Below are 27,553 nucleotides of genomic sequence, written 5' to 3' on the forward strand. Positions count from 1 at the left end.
TGAGGCGAGGGGTGTATGGCCTGCTCCCAAAACAACAAAGGGTGACGAGAGGGGGACCCCAGTGAGTAATTCAGAAGCCAGCAATTTTTTCCACCCGCTTCTAGCCCATATACGCTAGTTTTGGTCGGTGAGCCCACTGTGAAGGGGAATATTGCTGAACCCACAAGAATGTTGATTAACAAGGTAGCCCATTGGTTATCTAGATATGCAGGGTGTAGCATGCCAAACCATAGTCAGATTCTTATGGCCAGAAGAGTGGCTTGGATAGGTAAGGTAAGTAAGATCTTCGAGGGGGTCTGTATAGTTGTGAATTTTAGATTTCCTTGGCTCGTACAGGAGGCACTTCACTCTTTCAGGAGTCGATCATGGGCGGAGGGCTGCTCAAGTATCGGCCTGTTACCACTGGGGCTCTTTTACAGACAGGGTCCTAATGGCCCAGGGGGAGGAGAATGATACAGGGGGGTGTGGAATGCACACCTATTCTCACTGTCTTCAATTTAAGTTTATCTACACGTACTCCGATATGCGTGCAGCTTGGTCACAGTGTCATACCCTAGAGACACTGAAAGATTAATAACATTGAAAAATGGGACGTATCTCCGACCCAGATCAAATGCACAGCGAAATGTGCCTCATTGGCAATAATTGATTCCTTTTAAACCACTTTAAATCGTTTCATTCGTCCTTATTCTTATCTTTTTAATTTAACTCGCTTGAATTATTGTCCCCACTTAACTTTGTGCGCCATTTTCCACGTTTCTAATGTTCTGCCTGTGCCACTCCGGGCCTCTTGAAAGAACATGACTGATGCAAAGTTTCATAAAAGACAGTGTTTTATTAAATAGAACCCAATGCATTTTGGGCATGAAATGCCCTTCTTCGGGGATCACTGTGAATGAACAATAAAAATAACATCCCATCAATATACATCATACTGCATCATCAAGTTGTATCACTTAATCTAATATTAACTTTAACCCACAATAACATTTCTTTATGAAGCCATTTTATCTTTACCTGAACAGCACCCTCCATAATTATACTGTCTACCTCTCCCTGTTTTCAATGAATGTTTTTCACTCAAAAGGTAGCTTGCCCTCCCTCTCCTAGTTCAACAACCGGTGATCAGTCATGGCGGTAAAACTACATGTTCCACTTCAATTTGTCACTATATTCCTTAGCTCTCCCCGTGCTTAACTTATTAACTAACATTTTATTTTGCACGATATTTGCTTAACACTTTGTTCACACTCGTAGATATACACGTACCTGCTAAAAAATGTTTAAAAAACGCCCGTTCTCCTCTTCATTCTCAACAAACATTGTTCCTCCCACAATCCCTTGCGTTTTTAAACTCCTCCTGATCACTCAACTGTTTTAAATCTCCCTCATCAGAGTGAACTACAAAAATGGCTGTGCGTAAGCTAAATACTACAAATCCCATGATGCAGTGTAATCAACATAAACGTAGTATTACAGTCGCAATGTCCAACTGTAATGTACTGATGGTTTCAATGTATCCGCTATACTAGGCTTCAAAGTTCATTTCCTTCGAGATTTCACACTGACTCAAGAACAAACCTGATATTCCAAATGTCTTGTGGGGAACTAGATTTCCATCTTAATCATAGTCCTTTAGTTCTGCGGGTGCAATCCCACGGCTGGGCAGTCACTTACATGAATAATAGAGAGGGGTGTGGAATGCAAAACTATTCACACTGTCTTCAATTTAAAGTTTAATAAAACACTGCCTTGTATGAAACTTCGCATCAGTCATGTTCTTTCAAGGGGCCCGGAGTGGCACAGGCAGAACATTAGAAACGTGGCGCACAAAGTCAAGTGGGACAATATTTCAAGCGAGTAAATTAAAAAGATGAGAACAAGGACGAATGAAACGATTTAAAGTGGTTTAAAAGGAATCAATTATTTGTGACCTTACTTGTATTTGACTCTATTACCGACAATATTAGGGGGTTAAACCACTCAACTCTATTGAGTCTCCTATTAGCCACTTTTTAAGCAATTGGGACACCAATATAAAATCAATGAAGGAACTACAACCCCTTCCTTTAAATGTGGGGTTAACCGATTTATGAGGCACCACAGCCATTAGATCCATCGTATGTTCAAGGGCATGATCTTTCAACACCCAACTCAATTCCCTACCCTCCAGCGTGTGCTCGAAGTGCGGACCCTCCTCCAGCTACAAGAGGTCCAATCTTCTCTAATGGGTAACAGATTGGGACACAGATGACAGTTAAAGTCCCCAGCTATTAAAAGCATAGGTACCATTGTTCCCTGCTTCTGCCTCGTCAGCGAACTAAGTCTTTCATCTAACTCTCTCACTCTAGAACCTCCTGCATTATAAAAACTAATCACAATTATATTAAGGCCCCTGTTATTAAACCGGAGCCCCATCATATGGTCTGAGTTCCATTTTAAATCAGTCCATACACCCTCCAAACACAGATCTACAAATATTAGTAATCCTCCCCTCGCTATTCCGGCAACTGACTTACTTGCAGGGATCCAAAACAAATTATACCCAGCTAGGTGGAAATTGGTGCAATCTATCTCCCAGGTTTCCTGTAAGCAAATTATTTTAAATGTGTTGATAAATTGCAACCATTCCTGATTTTGAAACTTGGCTGACACTCCTGCTATGTTCCAGGAGACTAGTTTAAAAGAGCTCCCTAGGAGATTTGGAGAGGGGCAAATGCCTATAATAGGCCTATCACTACTTCGACAAACCTCTGTCCTAGGTTGCCTTATTTTACAAGAGGGGGGATGGGTCACATTCAAAACAGCCCATCTTGATTGGCCCTCAGTCTGTGGGATTAAGAGGAGGGGAGTGACAAACGTAGAGAAGGTATCGGATCAGGGAAGATGCTTAAAATGGTCTAGGATCAATGGTGAAAGTTTTTATAGGTCTCTTGTAAAAGAGGGAAAACAGTTTTTAGAGGAATTTTTAGATTTATCAGTGGAAGGAACAACTTAAGTGGAAGCATTCGAGGAAATAGGTTGCCTGATACATGGACTTTTGCAGACGACTGTGCAGGGCAAGCCCAATAATGATCCCAGATGTTTCCTTGCACAAATGGTCTAAAACTGCTCTAAGAACTAACCCAAGGGACAAAAGCAGGGTTATGCAATGCAGGATAACTTATAAGCAGGCAGTCATGCCTAGGAAGAGTCTACTCCAGTCACAAACCTGGGAGGATTTGAGTGAAGCTGCCGAAAGGGAAGACATGACTACCTTTTGGAAGATTGTTAATAATCCCTGTTTTCAGGATGCAAATAGCCCCTAGATTGGATCCAATTTTCTACCCGAACAGTGGCTAGAGCACTTTAGAGGGCTTTATAATTGTGGGGATAGTGAGGCACAGGTTAATGAGGGGGGGAGGGGAGGTGGATTGTTACAATAGAATTTACCCTGGAAGAGAACATTATTGGTATCCTGGGTCTCACCCGAAATAAGGCACCAGGACCGGATGGTATCCCCCCGGACCTTTTTCTAAGCAAGGTGGATCAAGGGGCCCCGATCCTAACAAGAGTAATAAATGCTGCCATAGCCACGGTGCTTCCCCGCTCGTGTTCATCAGCTATAATAGTCCCCTTTTTAAAAAAGGGAAACAGAGATAGCCCCCAGTGGTATCGCCCCATCTCCCTTATAGATGTAACTGCTAAAGTGCTGGGAGATGTTGTTTTAACCCGCCTGATGAATTTGGCGGAGGAACAACATATTATTACTGACGTCCAGTATGGATTTAGGGCTGGAAGATCAACAACTGACCAATGCCTAAATCTATACTTATTGGTGGCTAAATACACCATTGTCAATAATGAAGCGGTATATTTGGCCTTTATGGACCTTACCGCAGCATTTGATTGTGTCAATAGAGAGAAGCGGTGGGCTCTAATGAGTAACCTGGGGGTAGATCAAGATCTTATTAAGATTTTGAGAGCCCTACATTGGAACACCTCGGCTAAAGTCAGTTATAATTTAGAGGGTGGAACTACTGGGTCTTTTCTTTGCAGAAGTGGGGTGCGACAGGGGTGCATTTTGGCTCTGTTTTTGTTCTCCCTGTACATAAATGGTTTAGATCAAGCCCTACAAAATTTAAATTTAGATTCACCGAGAGTAGGTAGAAGAACAATTCCCGTCCTGCTTTACGCAGACAATGTGGTCCTGTTGGCACGTACCCGGCTGGGACTACAGCGTCTGATAGATGGCTTTGTGGATTTTATGAACAATTTAGATTTGTCTGCCAACTTGACCAAGTCGCATGTTATGGTGGCAGGGACTAAATCACAGAAGAATTTTTATTATAGAATAGGCACTTAGAGCCTGAGGAAGGTGCAGTCCTTCTCGTATCTGGGCATTTTATTTGATGGGTGTTTACATTTTAAAGCATTGATAGAGGAGCGCTGTAGTAAGTTAGCCACCAGCATAGGGGCAATTATGAACTTTAGCCGTAGACTTGGACGGTCGTCCCCTGAGCAAATGAGGAACTTGTATAACTCAATCTGCTGCTCTAAAGTGTTATATGGTGCGGAACTCTGGGGGTTCATTGACTCCGATAAGCTGAAGGTTGAGGAGAATAAATATTTGAGAAGGTTGCTCAAAGTTCCACCGAGTGTTCCCTCCTATATTGCTCACGAAGAACTGGGGATAGCATTTATAGGGGACAAGGTGCAGGTCAGGCTCTTGTTAGCATGGCTAAAGATTTGGGTTAATCCTGAGGCCTTGCTGACTAGGCCTATAATTATGGACTGCCTTGGTAGGGACAGGGGAATGAATATCCCATGGCTGAAGTTTATAAAGGCCGCTTTCGAAAGCATTGGCTGCAAGGACCTCTTCCTAAAGTTGACTGAAATGATTGGTCGGGATCTGGTAAAAGTGAAGGAGATGTTTTTTAATCATAAAATCTCATGCAGAGAAGAGAGGGAATGAGGTAAACACACAGTCAGAGCTCATGGTTTGCTGAGGACCTATGAGGGAATGGAACCTTATCTTGCCCTCACATATAACGCTCATGATAGATTTTTAATCACCCGTTTTAGGCTCAACCTTTTACATCATTTATTGGCCGATCTGGCTGGATTTACTAGTTCAGTTGAGCTCAAGGGTCCCTGCGACTGCGACCTTCGGTCTCCGCACAACACCCTTCATTTGTATTATTATTCCCTTTTTATTCACTACCCAGGCGCCGTTTTTTTAGTTAGTCTGCTGAAAAAGTCTAAATTCAAGCACGCTTAGGTGGCCTTATAATACTTACAATTGGCTCAAGATCCCTTGACCCTGCTCTGTATCACGAATTTCTTGAGGCTAGCAGTAAAATTGAGAGACAAGAGGGACCTGTTGAAGGGAGCCCTCCCAAATCATGTGTAATGTGTGGGGGTTTGATGGGGGCCCAATGAACTGGAATAGTTTTTGTATTTCTCTTTTAAATTGTGTATTATTGTCATTTTAAATTGTACTTCTTTGGTATTCTTGTAAAATGCCGAATAAAGTAACTAAATTGAAATTGAAATTGTATGTGTTGGAGTGCAAAACAGTGCTCCAACACTTACGGGCCATCAAAAAAAGTGATCAGTCCTACATGATGGCCTGACATTTTAATGGAATACATGGCGGTGACTGTAAGGATCTCAAATACTTTTTAATAGACAGTGATTCCATGAGCAAAAGAGGAGGGGACAGAGAAAAAGCCCTTTAAAAATTGGAAATGAGTCACATTTTAATTTTAGAAAGCATCCAACAGGGCTTAATGCTACTTAAGAATTGCACACCTGCTTATAATATGGGAATGTTTACATCTTTGCAGTTTTGTAACATAGGGAGAACTACCTAATATTTATGTAAAATAATAAAGATATGAATAAATTTAGAAATATACCAGATGAAATACCACCAAGGTTATGATGAATCTGCCGCAATTCCCTCTTTTTAATTTATACACTGGTAGTGGAGGTTTTTTACACAAATGTAGATTATTTATATCTTCTTTTCTCAGGATGTCTTATGTTTTTAACATGGGGATACCTGTATACACATTTTTTGCACATTTACACTGCACTAAGCACTTTCTAGAAACAAGTTCTTACAAAAAATGAGTAATGAATTTTAATTGCAAGTGAACCAATTTTGTGTAATATTGGCAAATGTACAAATATTGAGTACATATAGATGCTTAGCCTAAATTTAAACAATGATCAACTGGTATACATACCGGGACATCTTATAAAATTGCGATTTGCACTGAAATGATTTTGCACTGATCAATAGGTTTTTTTTACTCGTTTTAAATTTGACAGTTTATTTATTTATAAATTGAGGGCAAACTTCGTTGAGTAAGCCAACCTAAGAACGTATCCATGGCAATGGCCATTACTATTATTGACCATATGAATGGAATGTTTTAAATCATGAAGTATGAGGTATTTATACCATTATTTTTTAGATCATCAGCAAACAGCGATTTTTTATATCAAAGCTAGCACTAACGGTCTTTGACATTTTCGTGCCTGTCATTTGTTTCTATGCACTGACCTTACATGTTTTTATGCACTGTCACTATAAATATTTGAAAAAAAGCTGGTAAAAAATGTTTTAAAATGTACCTCCCCCATGATGTGCGCATCATGTGATCAAGAAACCAAGAGTGTCAAAACGCGTCTTGACTTCTGAGGTTGTTGCGATACCCAAATAAATATTGGAACTGCACTATATTGGCTTGTGCTTCACTTTTTGGCAAGTTGGAGAGTTCAAGGTGAAGTGAAACGCATATTTATTTATATATATATATATATATATATATATATATATATATATATATATATATTTTGGTGGCGGTCACCAAAGAAAGAGCTCTTTTGTCATGAATCATTTAACAAATCTGACCACAAACTAGTCTGAAAAAAAGTTCATTGATCTCAGCTTCTTCCTGCAAATTGATAGTTTGTCAAATAGGTTAATATAACAAAAATAAAACGTGGCAGGTCCAAATTATGAGCAGAGTCCTTACAGAGTTACACAGTACATAATTCCAATTTGCTCAAAAGGATAATGAGAAACAGCCACCCAACGTTTCAGGATTTGGAGACAAACACCCCCAAATGTCCTTACAAATAAGTCTTTATCCTGAGCAAATGTCCAAATCAAAGCAAGTCCATCAGTGTATTGCCATAGAAACTTCTTCACTTTATTTTCTGTGGCTGTAATATTGCTGACCTTGGAATGCAACACTGAAAATAAAGTGAAGAACTTTCTACGACAATACACTGATGGACTTGCTTTGAATTACACATTTGCTTAGAATAAAGCCTTGTTTGTCTGTCAAATGGGGGCTAAGAAAAAGGGGCGTCCCAAAACAGTTTTTTGCCATGAAATGTCCATATTGTATTTTAGACAATGATACAGAAAAAAACGGTACAACAGAACTCCACTAAATTTGGTAGAAAGCTACATCTTTACTCGACAAGTATGCTTTTTGTGATTTAGTGTAAGTTTGTGCTGCTTTTGAGAAGTTAAGGTTAAAAAAACATAGAAATAGCTAATGCTGCAGTACTTCCTCAAGAGTCCTGCAGTCCTGGGATTCAAAATAAAGCATTCTGACTGGTTAGTCCCGCAGGACCAAGATGTGTCCTGATACGAAAAGCTGTGGCTGGATGTCTGCAATATGAAGAGACTGTTGCATCTGCCATTATAGAAGTTGGGGACTCGGTCCAAGAGTCCCCCAAAATAATTTACAAAGCCATATAGTGGTGCTATGTGAGAGGGCTCGGGCAAACCTACTGGTGAAACCATTGACTCTTGGTGATAAACGTCTGTGAGGGAGATATATGAATTTCACGCCCAATAAAGTTCCTTCTTCAGCCAAATACTTTTGGTGCCTTCACCTTGTGGAGAGTTGTAGGTTCACAATTAGTCACTTTTTGGAGCTCAAACTACTCCAGCAGGGAAAGGCTGCACGCTACAGCCAAAGATGATCATCACAATCAAACGCCTTTGCTGTGAGGTCCCACTAAATCTGATTTGCTGCTGTGGTTATGCTCTAAACATGGTAAAACTGAATCTTCACACCAGCGGCAATTCACCTTCATTGGATCGGCTTGGCAGGTTTGCAATTTATCTTCCAGGGCTTTCGGCAGGGAAATGATAACTATGTAAAAGTCTCTTTTTCTTAATATTTATTAAAAGTCTGACTTCACCAGTGAATTGGGCTTTTAATAAATATTACAGAGTCCAAGAATGAAATATGTAAGTGTTTTCTAGCCTAAGAAAGCATTGTTACATTTAATATTGCATCCCAGTGTTTTCTGTGGCACAGCCAGCCTTGATACAGTCAAATAGATTTGGGGCAGAGTTCCCTATAAGAACTGGTGTAATATTAGGGGCTTGATTACAATGTGGGTTGGAGTTGCCTCAGATCAACACTGTGGCGGTCTCTGGACCGACAACTCTGGTCGACGGTCCCGACACCACAATTAAACTGCGACTGCACCTGGTGCCGTTGCATACACCCATTTCTCTATGGGAGCTTGTGCTGCGACCGTAAACCAGCCGTAGCACACGCTCCCATACAGAAATGGGAGATTGTGTTAATCCCTGCACCACGTGGCAGGCACATCAAGGTGCCTGCCACACGGTGCAGAGTTAACAGTAGGGAACCAAAGGTGCCCCCTCAACCAGAGGCCGCATGGAGAAGGGATCACTGATAGGGGTTCTTAAACTCACTTTCTGACTGGCATTGCCAGTCGGCAGGTGAACATCGTAATCCCTACGTCCGAAATGCCATCCATTGGGATTACAGGGTGGTCGCTGACTGGCCAACTGGCACATTATGTTTGTCAGAATCCAGCCATATTGACCAGCCGGTTTCGATTCTGACCACGTAGCTTGTAATTAGGTGGTCGAAATTAAAACCCCTGTAAGCCCCGGCAAGACTCAGACCTGCAGCCGGATGCTTTCCGGTCCTCATCGTTATAAGGCCCAAAATTCCTATCCTTCTTCTAAATGCCATGTGCCTGCCTTATTGACAGACTTAGGGGTGACTTATTTATATTTAAACAAAGGTTTAGACCTGTCAAAAGGGGTTATAGTGACAGGCTGAATTGCAGTTTGAAAGCTACTTCAGTCAGGCTACCCTGGTAGGCCTGAAGCCATGGGTTGCAATTTCATGGCAGTGGATGGGACAATGGGTGCTACAGTCCACCAGTGACATTTAACTTACACGCCCTGGGTACATTCTGAATTATATACTAGAGACTTTTAGGAAAGTTAAATATGCCAATTAAGGGTATATTAGTTGTATGTTGAAAAGAGTCACAGGGTTAAGGTGCACCAAGATCTACATCCAGCAACAACAGACAGGGCAAACATATGGTGGTACACCACGCAAAATATGGTCATTTCCTGCAGACCTGTTTGATTATTTCTACACGTTTGACACAGATAGTCATGACAATCAGGACAAACAAGAACACTAGTCACCATGGCATTCACCCTAACTATTTTAACTATTTTTTTCTGTGTGACTCACATTTACCATGCACACCATTGTGCAGTACTAAGTGGTGTTTTACCTCCTTAAAGTGAATAACTCTGTCTATAACGCCCATTAATGCTACAGCAATCTTCACTCAAAAACTTTCCAGCTTTGAAAAAGCCCCATGCTTTACTCCTGCCAATGGGAAACACATGCCGGTTGGACCACTGTGTAAAGACATGCTGCAATTTGTGAAACATGAGAAAGAAACGATATTACCACAACATATGTAAGCGAAGGAAAAAAAGAAAGATATTGTTATAAACATAACAAGGGGAATAAACACCGATTTTTACAAAATATTTGTGACATGTTTGTTAATGAATTTGTCAATGAAATATTGTGTGATTAACACTGGCATTCTATGGTGTACTACTGTCAGTGTGTTTTACATGTTCACAATGTGATCCGATGGAGGTTGTTACCGGTTCTACCTGAGTGCTACTAGCAGCTCAGTCTACCCTCTACAATTGGCTATCTCTCTGTAGGATCAGGGCAGCCAGGGCCGAGTGCTGCTTGCCACATTTGATCGTACTGGGCACCCCATTTGGACAAGCTTTTGGCCTCTTTGACTGCTCTCCCGCTGCCAGCAATAGACAAGCACTGTAACAAGTCAGGAGTCACAAATGTGAACCTCTTGTTTATGCACAGGCCGAGATTTAGCCCCCTACCTCACCTCAGCCGTACCTATGAGAGAGAGTGTCTTCTAGAAGCTGAATAAAGCTTCTTTGCGCATATATTGTTTAGCCTGTCATAGTCATTGGAACCCTCAAGCATGTTAATGATTATGTGTATTGTGAAATGAGGTCAAAGTCATATAATGTGTTCAGCACATCATATATGTGTCCCTTGGTGTGTGAGTTGCTTTGTCTGCATAGTTGTGTGGGTGCGTATGATCGAATGCGCGCGTTTGTGTGTATACATGAGCTTGTGAATGCTCGCGTGTATGTGCGAGCTCACGTGTGTGCATGAGTCTGTGCCTCGTATGCACAAACGTGTAAGCACGTGTGCGCATGTGTCCAGCATGCACACGACCCCCTTGCCCCCCAACGCACGTACATGGCGCACCGGTTCTACTGTGGTTATGTGTTTTGTCAGAATTAATGAGAAAAGTTCCATTGCCCTAGGGGTAATTAGTGTCCTTGGAGTTAAATAAGCTAATACTTAGACACCTCTGGCACAGGCAATTATGTTTGTGTATTGAATAATTGATTCAAAGTGGGGGGAAGGGTTGCTAATCAGATCTGAGCATAATGAATTGATTTAATTAACAGGGGGATCGGAGGATCCCTGGGAAATGTGTGCATTTATTCAACAGCAGGAGAGCGCAAAGCACATAAATTGAGGGGGGCGGGCAGCGAGCGAGCAGACCTTCCTTTCCGGAGTAGACTTGCATATTTTCTGACGCTGGAACAAATATAATTTTAGATTCAGAGGGAATTGAAGAGAAAAAGCACTTTAGACGCCTGAAAAGAGCTCCAGTCGCATCCGCCAGGGTTATAAGCCATCACATAATATTACATTAACTCGCATTTTTTTCGGAAAATTGAACGGTTTGGGGACCGGACCAAAGGACACCTTGCCTCCCCACCTTTTAAACCACAACTTTAATTCCTTTTGATGCCAGTCAAAAGCGCCCAAAAGGAAAAGAGATTGGGTCTGTATTAGTGAAGCGCTTCACTTCTGAGCGTAATTCTAGCTCGGAGCAATCTAGGTTAAAAGTCGTGCAATCGTGTAATTGTAGCCCGCTCGGTGGCTGGCAGAGGACGGTCTTCAGGCAGCCGTCGGTGTGCTGCACAGAGGGCTCGTCGTCTCCCGCGCTGCTGCCTCCACGGAATCCGCTCCTCTGGCTGCCGGGGGAGAAGGAGCGTCAACATCCGGACTGCCCTGCATCCCTGGGACCATGGTTCTGGACAAGGAGGACGGTAGGTGCCTGGCGTGCCTCCATCTCACACCTCGCGCTGCGCGAGACGCGCCTGCCGAATTCCCTCTGCTCTGACGGTGCCCCTGTGCAGCGCACAGTCCGGTGGTGCTGTGTCTGCCCTCTGAGCAGGTACGGTCCCGTGGATTGTTCTGTGTCTGCCCTCTGAGCGCTGCAGTCCGGAGTTGTGTGCTGTGTCTGCCCTCTGAGCAGACACAGTCCACTGGTGTGTGCTGCGGTGCCTTCTGAGCAGCATACTGTCCGGTGATGTGTGTAATGTCTGCCCTCTGAGCAGGTACAGTTCCGTGGTGTGTGCTGTGTCTGCCCTCTGAGCAGGTATTGTCCGGTAAAATGTGCCTTTTAAGCAGTTTGAAGTCCGGTGGTGTGTGCTGTGTCTCAGTTTCTGCCCTCTGAGCAGCATACTGTCCATTGATGTGTGCGGTGTCATCCCTCTGAGCAGGTGCACTCCGCGGGTGTGTGCCGTGTCTGCCCTCTGAGCAGGTGCACTCCGCGGGTGTGTGCCGTGTATGGCCTCTGTGCTGCCGGTGATGTCCGGTGATGTGTGCAGTGTCTGCCCTCTGAGCAGGTACAGTCCCGTGGTGTGTGCTGTGACTGACTGCCCTCTGAGCAGGTACAGTCCACTGGTGTGTGCTGTGCCTGCCCTCTAAGCAGGTGCAGTCCGGTGGTGTGTGCTGTGTCTGCCCTCTGAGCAGGTATTGTCCGGTGACATGTGCGGTGCCTGCCCTTTAAGCAGTTTAAAGTCCGGTGGTGTGTGCTGTGTCTCAGTGCCTGCCCTCTGAGCAGCATACTGTCCATTGTTGTGTGCGGTGTCATCCCTCTGAGCAGGTGCACTCCGCGGGTGTGTGACGTGTATGGCCTCTGTGCTGCATACTGTCCGGTGATGTGTGCAGTGTCTGCCCTCTGAGCAGGTACAGTCCCGTGGTGTGTGCTGTGACTGACTGCCCTCTGAGCCGGGTACAGTCCACTGGTGTGTGCTGTGACTGACTGCCCTCTAAGCAGGTGCAGTCCGGTGGTGTGTGTCTGCCCTCTGAGCAGGTGTGAACAGGTGTGTGCTGTGCCTGCCCTCTAAGCAGGTGCAGTCCGGTGGTGTGTGTCTGCCCTCTGAGCAGGTGTGAACAGGTGTGTGCTGTGACTGCTTGGCAGCGGTGTGTGCTTCTTATTCCGCCGTGGAGTCATTGTTAGCAGCGCAGTTCAGTGAAAAATCCCTCCTTCTGTTTCTGCAGGTAAGGAGTTTGTGTCACGTCGAAGCCGTTTCTTTCGTGAAACAAGCTTCTTTGCTGTGGGCATATCTTCAATTGGCTGGCATTTGATGGCTGGCATTTGATTTGTGTTTCTTTGGATGTGTGCGACTGGACGTTGTTTTATTGCACCGCCACTGCAGGGCATTTCATGTGTTTGGAAGTTGGTTGGGGATGAGTGTGATAGCTGCGGGTGTTCAGTGCTTTCTTGAAGACGTTCCTTGGATATGTTATTGTTTGGCGCCTCCTGCCTGTATTGTTTTCCTGCCTGCGTTCACCCATCTCTGCGCAGTACACCTCAGACCTGTGAGGAGGTGGTAGTTACAGGCATAAGCCGGCTTTGGACGGGTCTTGGGTTAGTTTTCATATAATGCCGACCTACTCTCCCGTCTTCAAATGACGGCCAGGAGTCAAGGAAAAGCAAGTTCAGACATTTGGTGAACTCCCTAACCCCACCATGATTGAATGCCGCCGATGTTGGCTGTGCGTGAGTCGGAAGGGCTTGGTGGTGCGCGTGAGCACTCTCTGAAATGAGCGGGCAGGCGGTGTTTACAAGTGCGTGGCAGCAGGGCTTCGCTTCACGTGAGCCCGTCGTGTCTTGTCAAATAAAGGGCAGGACGGTGTGTCCCCGGGGGAGCGGTATTGAAAGACTCATATGTGTCTAGAGCACACTCCCCCTGCCCTGACCCCGCTTTACACGTGAGAAGGAATAAGGGGCATTTCACTAAAGCAACAGAAGTTACACGATTATAAAACCATGCAACAGGTTTCCAAAACCTCTACCTATGCACAGACTGTGGCCAACTTTCTGCCGGTTAGCGCAGCATTTCTCAGACTACTGTTTCATTGGGTTTTTCCGATGGTTCTATTGTCAGACCACTTAATGTTCTTGAGTTTAAAGGACGTGCGTTTTAAAGCAACACACAGAATGAAGCACCCGCTTTGGTTTGCTGCTGCTAGGGGTGTGCCCAGCTGCTGGCCAGCTCGCGGAGTCATTGGTCATTTTGTGATTAAAATAGGGTGTTTGAAAGAACAGTAAAAGTTTTGCCAGACATTCTTCGGGGTGTTTGACACAGAATTGCGGTCCTAACTGGAATTCACCGAGGAAAGGGGTGAGAAAGAGGAGACTAGGTAGGGAAGGGCGTCTTCCCCCACACAACTCTTCAGAGAGGTTTCTTCTAACTCGAACATCAGCTTCAGAAGGGATCAGATTACACTATAAGTGCTCGAAGACTATACAGGCGCAGGAACCAAAGCACAGACTGGTGTAATGTTGGTGTGCGTTTGTGACAGCGGTAGAGTAACAAGTACATATCATCTTGAAGGTAACTTTACCCGTATCAATAGATCCAGGTGTTCATTGGCGTTCATCTGGACCCTAATGCTGAATGAAGTGTGGCCACCTTAGAGCATGAATGTGCACTATCTACCCTGGCTTATGTCCAACCCCTAGGCGGAGTGTGCCAATCGGTGTGCTTGGTGGGCACACTCGGTGTGGCGGTGGCTCCTGGCTCCTAGCTTTCATAGGGGCGCAGTACCTATCTGAGAGCGCCAAAAACATTCAGCCATAACAATGGCCATTAAAAATCAACCTTAAAGTACATTATACATCATTTAGTTTTTCGGATTCATAAATTATTAAAGAGCTTTGTACATTGGGTTAATGCAGATTTAAAACCTCATTAAATGACATTTGCCCAAATATATAAACTTAAAACAAATTATACACAATTATATATTTGGCACCCCTAGAGATTAGTGCTCATTAAAACTATTAGCATTCTCATCAGAGCTAAAATAAGCATCCTTATAAAGCATACCTCCTCCTCGGTTTTTAAGTGGAGAACATGTAGTTGAGGTCAGAGAAACAAATAGTAGGGGTTGCTAAACAATAAAAAAAATCAGTCTATTCTGAAACCCGAATTCCTCAAAGTTTGAGCAACAGGCTTGCTTGCACCTTCTAGTGATAGTGATTGACTAGGCTTGCTTTCACTTTCTAGTGACAGTGATTAATCTTCCTGCTTGTTTTGTTTTTATCCTTTCTTGATCTCTCTGTGCCCTTGTTTGGTCCACTCAGCCCTTGAGGACCAGTTCGTCTAGACTAGATGCCTCTTTCCCTAAATCATTGCCAATTACACTTCTTGTGAAGGTAAAGTGGCTACAAAGACGTGATTTTTGAATTGTGGTGGGGTAGGTTGAATTGGCGATTTTTACATGTTGTTCAAGATGGCGCAATTGATAAACATCTTACATTTAGGGACAAATATCAAAACATGAACCAGATTAAAAACAGTCTATTATTTGATTTATTTTATTGTTTCAGAATAGATACCTTACTGCTGGTCAGTGCAGCATAGGCAACTTCATAACCGCATATAGAGCCCCCAACGTTTGAAATCAGCTAAAATGGCAGATTCTCAAAATAACTATTATATATTTCTTGTAATGCTCAACAACACGCTAACATGCCCACTCTCAACAGCGCACTTAATGCTGGTCTTTGATTATGTGCAAAGACAACGTTCTTATGTCATTTCACAAACTAGTGACATTGTTTTTTACAGGAAGTAGGCCTTGTCACTTACCCATGGAAGATTCTAGGGGAAAGGAGAGACATGCACTGCTTTTATCTATTTTCATGTTTGAAGAAAATAAAAAGTCTATTCCTGAGAATAAAAGTTGTTCCTCGGTGTGCCTGTGTTCTTCCTTCCTTTCTTGCTGATAAGGCAGACCTTAGAAAAAGCAATCGAAATTGATTTGGTCATTGAATGCTGTTGCTTTACTCTGGTGTTTAAAGCCCCCTTTTAATCATAACAAACAGGGTGACATTTTCTTTAAGTCCTGCCAGAGGGTTCCTGGCAGCCCATATCTTTTCAATCTGATTGGCAAGCTAACAGCAGGATGCTTCCTGAGCAGCAGAAGTTAGTGAAGCAGGTGAGCTGAGAGGAAAGGCTGAGATCTGAGGAGAGTTTCCTAATAGGGGTGGAGTGGAATGTTTGGATTCTTTTAAGCATTGCAGGAGCTATCATTAAACGCACATCCTCAGTGAGAGCATGGCAGTGGTGTCTAAAAGCGAAACTGGCGCCCACCGTAATCAAGAGACTTCTCAGCGCCCTTCATCAGAGAAGCATGCAAACCAAAGGATGAAATGATAACCGTGCCAGTGGCTCACAAGGTGAATTTAGAAGCATATAAAAGAAATAATTATATGGTAGAGCATCTCCTTGACAGGACTTATTTTGTAATTGATTTGCATACTCGGTATTCCCTCATTTGAAAGTTTTCAAACCCACCACATAGATGTGCACCTTTCTTGTATCCCGCACATCTACCATGCAAATAACATTGGCCATGTGGAAAAGTTCCCAGAAATAAATGAACGTTTGAGTTGTCAGGGTTAGAATCCGTGGCTTCAATCATTATGCAGAGATTGCAGCTGGATCTTTAACAGTTTAAATGCTGGAAAGTTTTACTCACCAGTGCAAAGACATTGTTTGATGTTTCTACATATTCACTTTAAAACTATGGCACACATTTTTTTTCTGACATTTTTCCTGGGTCAGCATGACATCCTATTTTGAATCAAGATATTGATCAGTTGAAGAAACACGTTTGTGTTGTGATTTTATTTGAAATGTTTCCAAACAATCAAAATACATGACAATATTTCGCTTATGCCTTATTATTATAAATATAATTGTGTGATCTTAACTTAAAAAAATGAAACATTGACAGTTCCCAAATAAAACAAAGATTTGTACTTCCAAAATCACCATGGTTTAAGCTTTATAAAACAAGGGTTGTGTCAAACATAAATAATATTTATTTTAATAGGTGGTTATGTTTTCATTTCAGTTTGGATTGGGTGTGCTTGCGATTTTCAGTAAAATGGCAAGAAAGACTGTTGGAATCTACATTTCTGTACATTTCTAGAAAAAAACCATCATCTGAGTTTAGGGAGCGGTTATCCGTCTTAACGGCCTACATATTACATACCATGAAAATATGAATACTATGTCTATGCCTATCAATCAATGTATGCCACAAAACACTCAAGTTTTCTGCCTCTCAAAGTTAGGCTAAAGAAATCAGTTTCCAATGTTAATCTGAGTAATGTGCTCAAATTCGTTTCTCACTTAAACTTCACTTGCAGGATTTACAATACAAGCAATACATCGAACAACTAACATGGGTTGTACCTTTGGAGACAATTGAGAAACATGGTCTTTTGCTTTATGACAATAACACTCACAATTTCATGTGAATGTATGGAATATTTAGCTAAAACATTTTGTGATATTTGTACACAAAAATACCTCTAAACAAAGATGAAATTAGCTGCTAACGAGGAATACTTTTTCACTGTATATTCCCACTCCCCTTCACGTGGAACATAAGATTTAAAAAAAGGCGACCATTTCAGCTAATCTAAAGCAGTTTGCTGCACTCACAATTTTTATTCAGCTTTTACAATTAAGATGTTTCCTGTTTCTGGTCTAGTAAAACCCCGAAACGTATCAAGACTATGCCTTTCTGAGAATTAGTCATCTCTGTGACTCTAGAGAGTGGACACTCCAACTGATTGTTTATGCACATAAAGTCCTGGAATTGTAATACATTACATAAATACATGTTATGTACTTCGGGTCACACCTACAATTATATTGAAATACACAACTATCACCAAATATAATGTATCTCAACAATTGATTACTCATTCCAATAAAAATTATACCTTGCATGTCTGTATTAAGAAAGACCACACTCCTACCTTTAAAAACCTTAATTCAGTAAGAAGACAGCCTAAGCCATGAATAGCCTTCATATTGTAAACATGACACAAAAAACCAAACCATTTTCTCATGTTACTCTTGGAATCATAGTGAACTCCACTCATAAAAGTCAACATTACACCATTTTTGTGAGGATCAATACTATCAACCTATGCGACAAAGAGGTGGAAGTTTTGATGTGAACGGTGTGCAAGCTTAGGCGCTACTCACTTTACTCCCCTTGCAGTGGTATACCAGTTTCAATAAAAGTGCATTTAGCCTCACATTTGGTAGCTTGGACTGAGCAAAAGACTATGCTTAGAGAAAATGCATGGGGAACGGTAGCAACACAGGGGGAGCATTGAGGATCATAAAAGCAATTCAGGGAAGAGTGGGAGGTATGCAAAAGCAACACAGGCGAAGGCGGTGGTAACAGGGAGTTGGGGTTGGTGGGGAGGAACAAAGGAGAGAGGTGGGCTCGGGTAGGAGTAAGCAACATGGAGGACACAGCAGGCAATGAGAAGAAGCACATGGGTGAGCACAATAGGGAGGTTTGCGGGGAGAAGCTCTAGGATAACAGAGAGCAACACAATCGCATGGTGAGAAAAGTACACAAGGGAGATGGTTCGAAAACACATGCACTCGAAATGAGTGCATAAAAGAAAAAAAGTGGTACTCGAAATGCAAGCAGCATAAGCAGAGGTGTTAGTCAATCAAAGTGAAGGTAAACAGGAAACGTTGGATGGTAGGGATAAACAGAAGACTGATGTGCTGGGACACGAATAAAAAGCAGGCAAATTAGAGTGACAGGAAAGCCAATCAATTGTAACTAATGGGCTGGCTCCAAGCCACACAATGTTATTGGTACACCACAATATGCCTAGCAACAGACAGCGTATGTGCTTTTTAGTAGGCTAAACCTAAAGTAATTGGGAATATTAGTGTAGTCGATTATATAGTATAGGGTCAATTCACAAAGGTAAATACACAATTGTGTTTATTTACTCATGAAGGTCTTCTACTAAACCTAAAAGTAAATCCACTTTTTTGCTATTCACCATTTCTGAATGGAGATTTATATTTAAGTGTAGACTTCCATGTCTCTACAAACTCCAATGAAAGGGTGGAACCTCTTACAACAGAATATACAAGTGTGAAGTTACTGATAGTACCTTTTCATCTGTTGGTGACATCTCCACCACTCGGGTAGAGAGTTACTTTTGGAAATAATAGGGAAATATAATAATGTTTACCATTTGTACTTAAAAATAAAAAAGAAAAGAATTTGAGCTCCCGGTTTCATGGTATTTATTTGTCTGAAATGTATGAATGTATTAATCCATATTTCTTTTTTTGCTAATTTTACCTCTATTTATCCACATTTATTTTGGGGTTTGTGAAACATGAAGCTGAAACTTGTATATTTCCACAATTATTAAACCATCAACTGTTCACTCTTACTTCAATGCCCAACAGGGTTCAAAGGTGTGCACACACGCAGATAATAAATCAATGCACTTATATGAAAACATGCAAATGTTAGTATCAACTATGTGCATATATACTGCTGTTTAAGCCTCTTTACAGAAAACTCTTTATTTTCACCCCCTTACGTGTCAGTCCACAAAGCTATTCGCCTGGCAGTCTTGGCTGATAGCATGTAGAGTCTCTTAAAAATGTCTTAATTTCCATTTGTATCCATATCTAAAAAATACAGGAATGAAAATAAATGGGTTTCTGTCTGTATTTATCTGTAAAAATTAAAAAAAATGGAAAACAAGGAGGCTTAATTATAATGTATAATATAATTGTAAAACAATGAATAATTAATATTTATTGGGGACTAAAAAAAAAATGTTGCAGCAAATTAATTGTGTATTAAATAAGAAAATAAGTTAAATATATGACATGAATAAATACATATTATTTTTTAAACAACAATAAAAAATACTGCCTAACATTGTTAATTCATTTGTAGTAATTTAAGTAGAAATTAATGTTATTACATTAAAAAATACGTTAAAATGTTCAGTTTTTAAAATGTGTTTATTATTCAACTTAAATAATATAATCAATCAATACATATGCTTATTTCTTATCACACAAATATGAAAAACATTAACGGTTTGAACTAAAAAAGACACAGAAATTCACCAGTTATAGTTAGTAGAGCTAACTTGCACCGCTGCTATGCACTGCTTATGACCACACATATGACATCACTCTTGAAATGTTTTCTGACAGCAGTTAAGACATCACTGATGACATCTCAAATGACATCAATGATGACATCACCGATTCTGACATTATTATAGTAAAATATTTTTTGGGTTGTGACAAAACAGGATATGGTTCAAGCTTGCAAAATCTTTGTAACGTGTGTGAGTATTAAACAGAAAAATATTCAATAGAAATTGTTTATTTGCTCAGTTATTGTAACTCTGATATCAAGACATGTCACCAGCAAGTTTTTTTTGAGGTGTCATTATTCTTGCAATGATGGCTGTACATAGTAGGGCCTGTAGAGGGACTAGTTTCTCTGCTGGGACCTCTTTCTGTAATGATGAGTGTGCTTAGTAGGGTGTGGAGAGGGACACCCCTATCCATTCAGAACTCTCTCTCAGATGACATTGTACATAGTAGGGTGTGGGAAGAGACTGCCCTCTTCTTGTAGATCTCACTCTCAGATGACAGGTGTGCATAGTTGGTTATGTGAAGGGACTGGCCTCTCCTTTCATACCTCTCTCTCAGATGATGGGTGTGCATAATATTTTGTGTAGAGGGAGTGCCCTCTCCATTTAGACCTCTCTTTCAGATGACAGGTTTTCATAGTAGGATATATGGAGGGACTGGTCTCTCTGCAGAGACCTCTGTCTGTAATTATAGGTATAGTATGCTGTGGAGAGGGACTGGCTTCTCCTTTCAGACCTTTCTGTCAGATGACAGGTGTGTATGGAAAGGTGTGTGGATGGACTCACCTCTCTGATGAGACCTCTCTCTGTAATGATGTGTGTATGTAGTAGAATGTGGAAAGGGTCTGGCCTCGCCTTTCAGACCTCTAACTTAGATGATGGGTGTGCATAGTAGAGTGTGGGATGGGGCTGCCTTCTTCTTTCAGACCTCTTAGATGAGTGTGCGTAGTAGGATGTGCAGAGGGGTTGTCATCTCTGCTATAACCTCTTTCTGCAATGATAGGTGTGCATAGTAATGTGTGAGGAAGGACTGGGTTCTCCTTTCAGACAATATAGGGTGTGCATAGCAGAGTGTATTCAAACATAACCTACTCCTTCCTACTTTTCAAAAACTCGCTAGTGTCTCACAAGATCGTAACTTTAATATCAGCAATACTACTGAACAGAATTACACCAAACCACAAAAAGCATATTCAGCAAACCTAAATCTAGCTTCCTGCTGAATTTACTGTAATTTCGTTCAGCAGTTTTTGCTAAAACCTGTCTTAAAGAAGTTGATAGAAAATGCATTGAGATTTTGAGTTTTGGGACCCCTCTTGCTGGATCACGCCAGACTTTTCTAGAAGGAGCTGAGGTGGAAGAACCTTTTTTAGGAAAGTTTCTTGGAGATCTAACAAACGGGGCCAAAGTTATTAGCAAACCAAAAAACACTCTGTTGATGGAAAAGAAAACCTAACTATAACTATCTACTGTACTGGAACATCAGAGAGACGCGTTTCAGCAGTAACACTGCCTTTATCAATCTGATTGACTCTAGTGCCCGAGGTGACCTGACTTAATAAGCAAGTCTAATGCCCCTGACTTCGAGTGCCGGTTCCCTTTCTTGTAATGAAGTTTGGGGAGAACTTTTGCATATTTCCAGCACTGGCAGTGGCGCTGCTTTCCCATCACCACGAGCGATTTGGCTGCACACCAACATGCCCCAACCTTTTTCTCTTTGGATATAGATATATATATATATATTTCAGTCCAAAATTCCCGAAAGCTTAAAGAATGCACTCCCAGCAGTTTAAGCCAACAGCTTTATTCAAACGGAAAGCCAGCAACTTCATTTCAGGTAAAAAGATATTTGCCGACGCGTTTCAAGGACACAGCCTCTTCTTCATGGGCAGCTTAGTTGTGCACAGGTGATTCTAATTGGCGCTTTTAACTTCATCTGCGCAGTTCGTAGTTCATGTATTAGTACAGTTGCATGTTGGGACCTTGAGTCCCCAATTGGAAAATAGTTATTTCTCATAGTGAGTTCCGTGCACAACTACTTACAAAGCATTTCTTCACCCTCCAGTGGGCCCTCAAATGTCTTGCTGGTTAGAATTTTCCAAGAAACTGCTAGGCTGTTCGCGGCTACGGCAAAGTTCCAAGGGGCCGCGCAGCCTCTCTGATTTTCGAGACGGTGCACTCTTTCCCGGCAGGGCAGCCGGGTAATTTTATTTCAGTCCAAAATGCCCGAAAGCTTAAAGAATGCACTCCCAGCAGTTTAAGTCAACAGCTTTATTCAAACGGAAAGCCAGCAACTTCATTTCAGGTAAAAAGATATTTGCCGACGCGTTTCAAGGACACAGCCTCTTCTTCATGGGCAGCTTAGTTGTGCACAGGTGATTCTAATTGGCGCTTTTAACTTCATCTGCGCAGTTCGTAGTTCATGTATTAGTACAGTTGCATGTTGGGACCTTGAGTCCCCAATTGGAAAATAGTTATTTCTCATAGTGAGTTCCGTGCACAACTACTTACAAAGCATTTCTTCACCCTCCAGTGGGCCCTCAAATGTCTTGCTGGTTAGAATTTTCCAAGAAACTGCTAGGCTGTTCGCGGCTACGGCAAAGTTCCAAGGGGCCGCGCAGCCTCTCTGATTTTCGAGACGGTGCACTCTTTCCCGGCAGGGCAGCCGGGTAATTTTATTTCAGTCCAAAATGCCCGAAAGCTTAAAGAATGCACTCCCAGCAGTTTAAGCCAACAGCTTTATTCAAACGGAAAGCCAGCAACTTCATTTCAGGTAAAAAGATATTTGCCGACGCGTTTCAAGGACACAGCCTCTTCTTCATGGGCAGCTTAGTTGTGCACAGGTGATTCCAATTGGCGCTTTTAACTTCATCTGCGCAGTTCGTAGTTCATGTATTAGTACAGTTGCATGTTGGGACCTTGAGTCCCCAATTGGAAAATAGTTATTTCTCATAGTGAGTTCCGTGCACAACTACTTACAAAGCATTTCTTCACCCTCCAGTGGGCCATCAAATGTCTTGCTGGTTAGAATTTTCCAAGAAACTGCTAGGCTGTTCGCGGCTACGGCAAAGTTCCAAGGGGCCGCGCAGCCTCTCTGATTTTCGAGACGGTGCACTCTTTCCCGGCAGGGCAGCCGGGTAATTTTATTTCAGTCCAAAATGCCCGAAAGCTTAAAGAATGCACTCCCAGCAGTTTAAGCCAACATCTTTATTCAAACGGAAAGCCAGCAACTTCATTTCAGGTAAAAAGATATTTGCCGACGCGTTTCAAGGACACAGCCTCTTCTTCATGGGCAGCTTAGTTGTGCACAGGTGATTCCAATTGGCGCTTTTAACTTCATCTGCGCAGTTCGTAGTTCATGTATTAGTACAGTTGCATGTTGGGACCTTGAGTCCCCAATTGGAAAATAGTTATTTCTCATAGTGAGTTCCGTGCACAACTACTTACAAAGCATTTCTTCACCCTCCAGTGGGCCCTCAAATGTCTTGCTGGTTAGAATTTTCCAAGAAACTGCTAGGCTGTTCGCGGCTACGGCAAAGTTCCAAGGGGCCGCGCAGCCTCTCTGATTTTCGAGACGGTGCACTCTTTCCCGTTTGAATAAAGCTGTTGGCTTAAACTGCTGGGAGTGCATTCTTTAAGCTTTCGGGCATTTTGGACTGAAATATATATATATATATATATATATATATATATCCAGCTCCTTACAAAGTAAATAAGGACCAGCACTCTCGTCAGGTAAACCCACCCTCTGGATTTATTGCGATAAAGTTATTCGAACAAACGCGTTTTGGCGTTAGCCTTAGTCAACGCTAGACCGTTTGCACCCATTTGTGAGTGCGGAGATCACAGTAGAGACACGGAGCAGGAATATAAATATATATATATATATATCAATTTTTTTCACTTAAAAAAAACACAGGTTTCAGGGATGCTATAGTTAGTTGGACATTTCACTCATACAAAACAAGTGAAATTTGGCCGTTATAGTTAGTTCAGCTAACTATAACTCGCGCCCCCGCAATGCACTGCTGATGACATCACATATTACATCACTCATGACATGATCAGTGACATCACTGATGACACCACTGATGATATCTTGAATGACAGCCTAAATGACATCTCAAATGACATCACTGATTGACATCATCCAGTGACTGTGTGTTTCTGTAAAGTTTAAATATGTTTTATATATATATATAGGCCACGGTGTATTTAAGAATGAGTGGGTGTATGAGTGTCTGTATGGATGATTTAGTTGGTGCATGACTGACTGTATAAGTGAGTGATTAAACGTGTCTAAGTGAATGCAATGGGTTAGTGACTAAACTGTGTAAATGTCTGTATCAGTCTGTCAGTTGGCGTGTAATCGGTTTCATGGGTTGGTGAGTAGCTAAATGAGTGTCTATATGGGTTATTGATTGGTTGTCTGAGTATCTGTATGGGTGCCTCAGTGTCTGTGTGGGTGGGTGGGGGGGTATGTGACTCTGTGCATAGATATGTGAGTGGGTGATTTACTGGTTGTACGGGTTCAAGAGTGCATCTGTGAGGACTATATGGGTGGGTGAGTGTGTGTATGGGTGTGTTGGTCAGTGAATGGATGTCTCAGTGGTACATGTGTTAGTATCTACATATGTGAAAGGCAATATATGTGAGTGTTGGAGTACATAAATGACTATATGTGAGAGTGAGTGATTGTGAGAGTGGTTGTATGCAGGAGTGTATGCTTGTATTAGTGATTGTATAAGAGCTTAAATATGTGTTAGTATCTGTATGAGTAAGTGAGGTGGTGTGTGTATAACTGTATAGATGAGTAAATGGAAGTATGATGAATTATTTGCATGACTGACTAGGTAACTCCATGTATGAGTGGCAGTGTGTGAGTGTCTATATAGGTGTATGAGTGCATATGATAGTCATGTACTGATGAGTGATTGAACGTATGAGTGACTGTATGAAAGAGTGAGTGGATGGGTGTGTACACCTAGGAATCAGTGAGTGGGTATGTAGTTAATGGTTTTGCAGTGTCTATGTTTTTGAGAATGGCAGTCTGTAATTTAGAGTGGGTGTATCAAAGTTTATATTAGGGTGTGAGAAGATGCATCAAATTATGTGAATTATGTCATCAGTGATGTCATTTGAGATGTCATCCGTGATGTAATCAGTGATGTCACTGACCATGTCATAGGTGATGTAATATGTGACTTCATCAGCAGTGCATTGCGGGGATGCGAGTTATAGTTAGCCAAACTAACTATAACAGCCGAATTTCACTGGTTTTGTACGAGTGAAATGTTCAACTAACTATAATGTCCCTGAAACCTGTGGTTTTTTCAGTGAATTTCTAGGTTTTTTTAAATGCTAATTTCTAACTATAACATCCCTGAAACCTTTGTTTTTTTCAGTAAATTTCTAAGGTTTTTTAAAGGCTAATTTCTAACTATAACGTCCCTGAAACCTGTGTTTTTTTCAGTGAAACTCAAAGGTTTTTTGAATGCTAATTTCTAACTATAACGTCTCTGAAACCTATGTTTTTTTCAGTGAATTTCAAAGGTTTTTTAAATGCTAATTTCGAACTATAACTTCCCTGAAACCTGTGTTTTTTTTTAAGGATTTCACAGGTTTTTTAAATGCTAATTTCTAACTGTGCCTACAGAGGTAGAATATGTGCAGAAAGAGGGAAAAAGGTGCAATACAAGCAAGAGAAATGCAGAAAGAGGCAACAGAAGTCCAGCAAGACGAAGAAAAGTGCAGAAAGAGGCAAGAAATGTGCACAAAGAACCAACAGAGTAGCAGAAAGAGGACTTGTTGCAAAGTCATCTTGTGCACCCAACTTTTTGCTGACGGATACTGGTGGTAACTGACTCTGACTAACCCGGCTTAGAGCCAGTGCTATGCTAAAAGACACTTAGAATACAGTGAAAACAGCTACATTCACTAGGAAACACTATTCTTTGGGGTACCCCTGTGATTGGCATGACCTCCTCTGTAAGGCCCTAGTGCTTAATAGGGCAGGGGGATTAAAACTACTTCTAAGTCAGATGTGCAGAAAGATGCTTCTATAAGTTGTAATCACATTTGCAGAGTGAAGGAGAAAGGGTGCTGGGCCTCCGACCAGCGCTCAGGAATTCCGCTGCATAGGACTTAGAGGAGGTACCAAGAGAGCTTCTTGGCCCCCAAAGTCCCTCTGGAGTAAATTGGACTCCATCCCCAATCTCATAGTCTGCCAGGAGGCACGTTTGCAGAGTGTTGGAGAAAGAGGGGTATGTCCTCCTTAGACGTCTTAGCAATCCCACTGTGTGGGACTAACTGCATGTAAGAAGAGAGGTAGTTAGCCCCCAACGACAACCTTGGGGGCCAACTACACCTCAAATTACCTCCAGTAAGTCCCACACAGCAGGGTTGCAAAATTCTCATAGCAGGCCACGCCCCCTTTGCCCACCACTCTGCAAACGTGCTCCTTGGCGCGCTCTTGGATGGGGATTGAAGTCCCCTTCGCTGCTAGGGATCCTTTAGGGGCCAACAAGCCTACATCTTACCTTCAGTAAGCCCCACACAGTGGGATTGCTGAGAGGTGGACAAAGGCCATGCCCCCCTTTCCCCCACCACTCTGCAAACATGCCTCCTGGCGCATTCTAAGTTGGGGTATTAAGTCCCCTAATATCTGAGGGTCCCTGGGGGCCAACTAGCCCACCAGGTACCTCCAGTATGTGCCACGGAGCTGCATTACAGAGCGGTAGTCCAAGTTCACGCCACCTTTATACACCACTCTGCAAACGCAGCTCATGGCGCACTGTGCTCGGGGGATGAAGTCCACTTGTGTCCTGTGGTCCTCAGGATACAAGAGAACCTCATTGCCCCACCACCAGTGCACGAAGAGTCGTATTTGCAGAGTGGTGAAAAAAAGGGCGTGGACTCGGATCACATCTATGCAACGCAGCTCTGTGGCTCATACTGGAGGCACCCGGTGGGCTAGTTGGCCCCCAGGTACCCTCAGGATTGAAGGGGACTTAATATCCCAACTTATAATGCGTCCTGGGGCACATTTGCAGAGTGGTACAGGGAGGGGGTGGGGCCTCGTGTGAGAAGCCGGCTTTTTATTTATTTATTTATTTATTTTTAGAATGGTGGTTGTGTGGCCCCCCTTCTTTTACAAGATTTGGGGCCCTCGGGACCCCATCCCCCAGGGCCTGACCCATTTTTATTGAAAAAAAAAGGAAGGGGCCGCGTGGCCCCCCTCCCGAGGTAAATTTTGGCCCCAGGGACCCATTCCCCTGGGCAAGGCCACATATTTAATACTTTTGTAAGGAGGGGGCTGCGTGGCCCTCCTTCCCGAGGCAAATATTTGCCCTGGGGACCCCATTCCTTGGGGCTGTGCCTCTATTTTTTTATTTTATTTATTTATTTGTTTTAATCAGGGAGGGGGTGCGAGGCCCCCTTCCTGGGCCACTTCTGGCCCCCGGGATCCCAACCCCCAGGGCCGACCCTTTACGTTGGTCCCGCCGGCTCCCCGCCTCCTGCGGGAGCCGGCATTGCTTGAAGCAAGAGCAGGATTACCTGCTCTCGCTTCAATGAAGCAAAGCAGCAGAGTTTGCTATGGCAGGGTGTGAGCCGTGCTCCTGCTCCTGCCCTGCCATAGCAAACAGCAATGTCCCAGGGGAGGGCACCCCGGGACATTGCAGGAGCCAGCCCTGGGGGGTGGCGGTCCCAAGGACCTTCAAGGGCTCTAGGAGGGGGGCTTTGTGGCCCCCACTCCTTCATTTGCATAGGCCTGGGGAGGTGTTGGTCCCCGGGGTAGAGGGTCTGCAATGGACACCTGTATTTAAATATTCATTGCCTCTGGAGGTGGTGATCCCTG

At 42.7% G+C, this 27,553-nt stretch overlaps 1 protein-coding gene across 2 annotated transcripts in view; it reads left to right on the top strand.

Annotated features, from left to right (window-relative positions):
* Positions 1–10,971: 10,971 nt before the first annotated feature.
* Positions 10,972–27,553, top strand: part of LMO1 (LIM domain only 1) — a 515,472-nt gene continuing 498,890 nt past the window's right edge. For both annotated transcript variants that reach the window (XM_078680999.1, XM_078681000.1), the window contains exon 1: positions 10,972–11,476. In XM_078680999.1, coding sequence (XP_078537125.1) covers positions 11,455–11,476 — 22 coding nt within the window. In that variant the 5' untranslated portion in view covers positions 10,972–11,454. The remainder of the gene's footprint in view (positions 11,477–27,553) is intronic.

The sequence above is a fragment of the Lissotriton helveticus genome, chromosome 3_1 (assembly GCF_964261635.1).
Source record: "Lissotriton helveticus chromosome 3_1, aLisHel1.1, whole genome shotgun sequence".
NCBI classification, from domain to species: domain Eukaryota; kingdom Metazoa; phylum Chordata; class Amphibia; order Caudata; family Salamandridae; genus Lissotriton; species Lissotriton helveticus.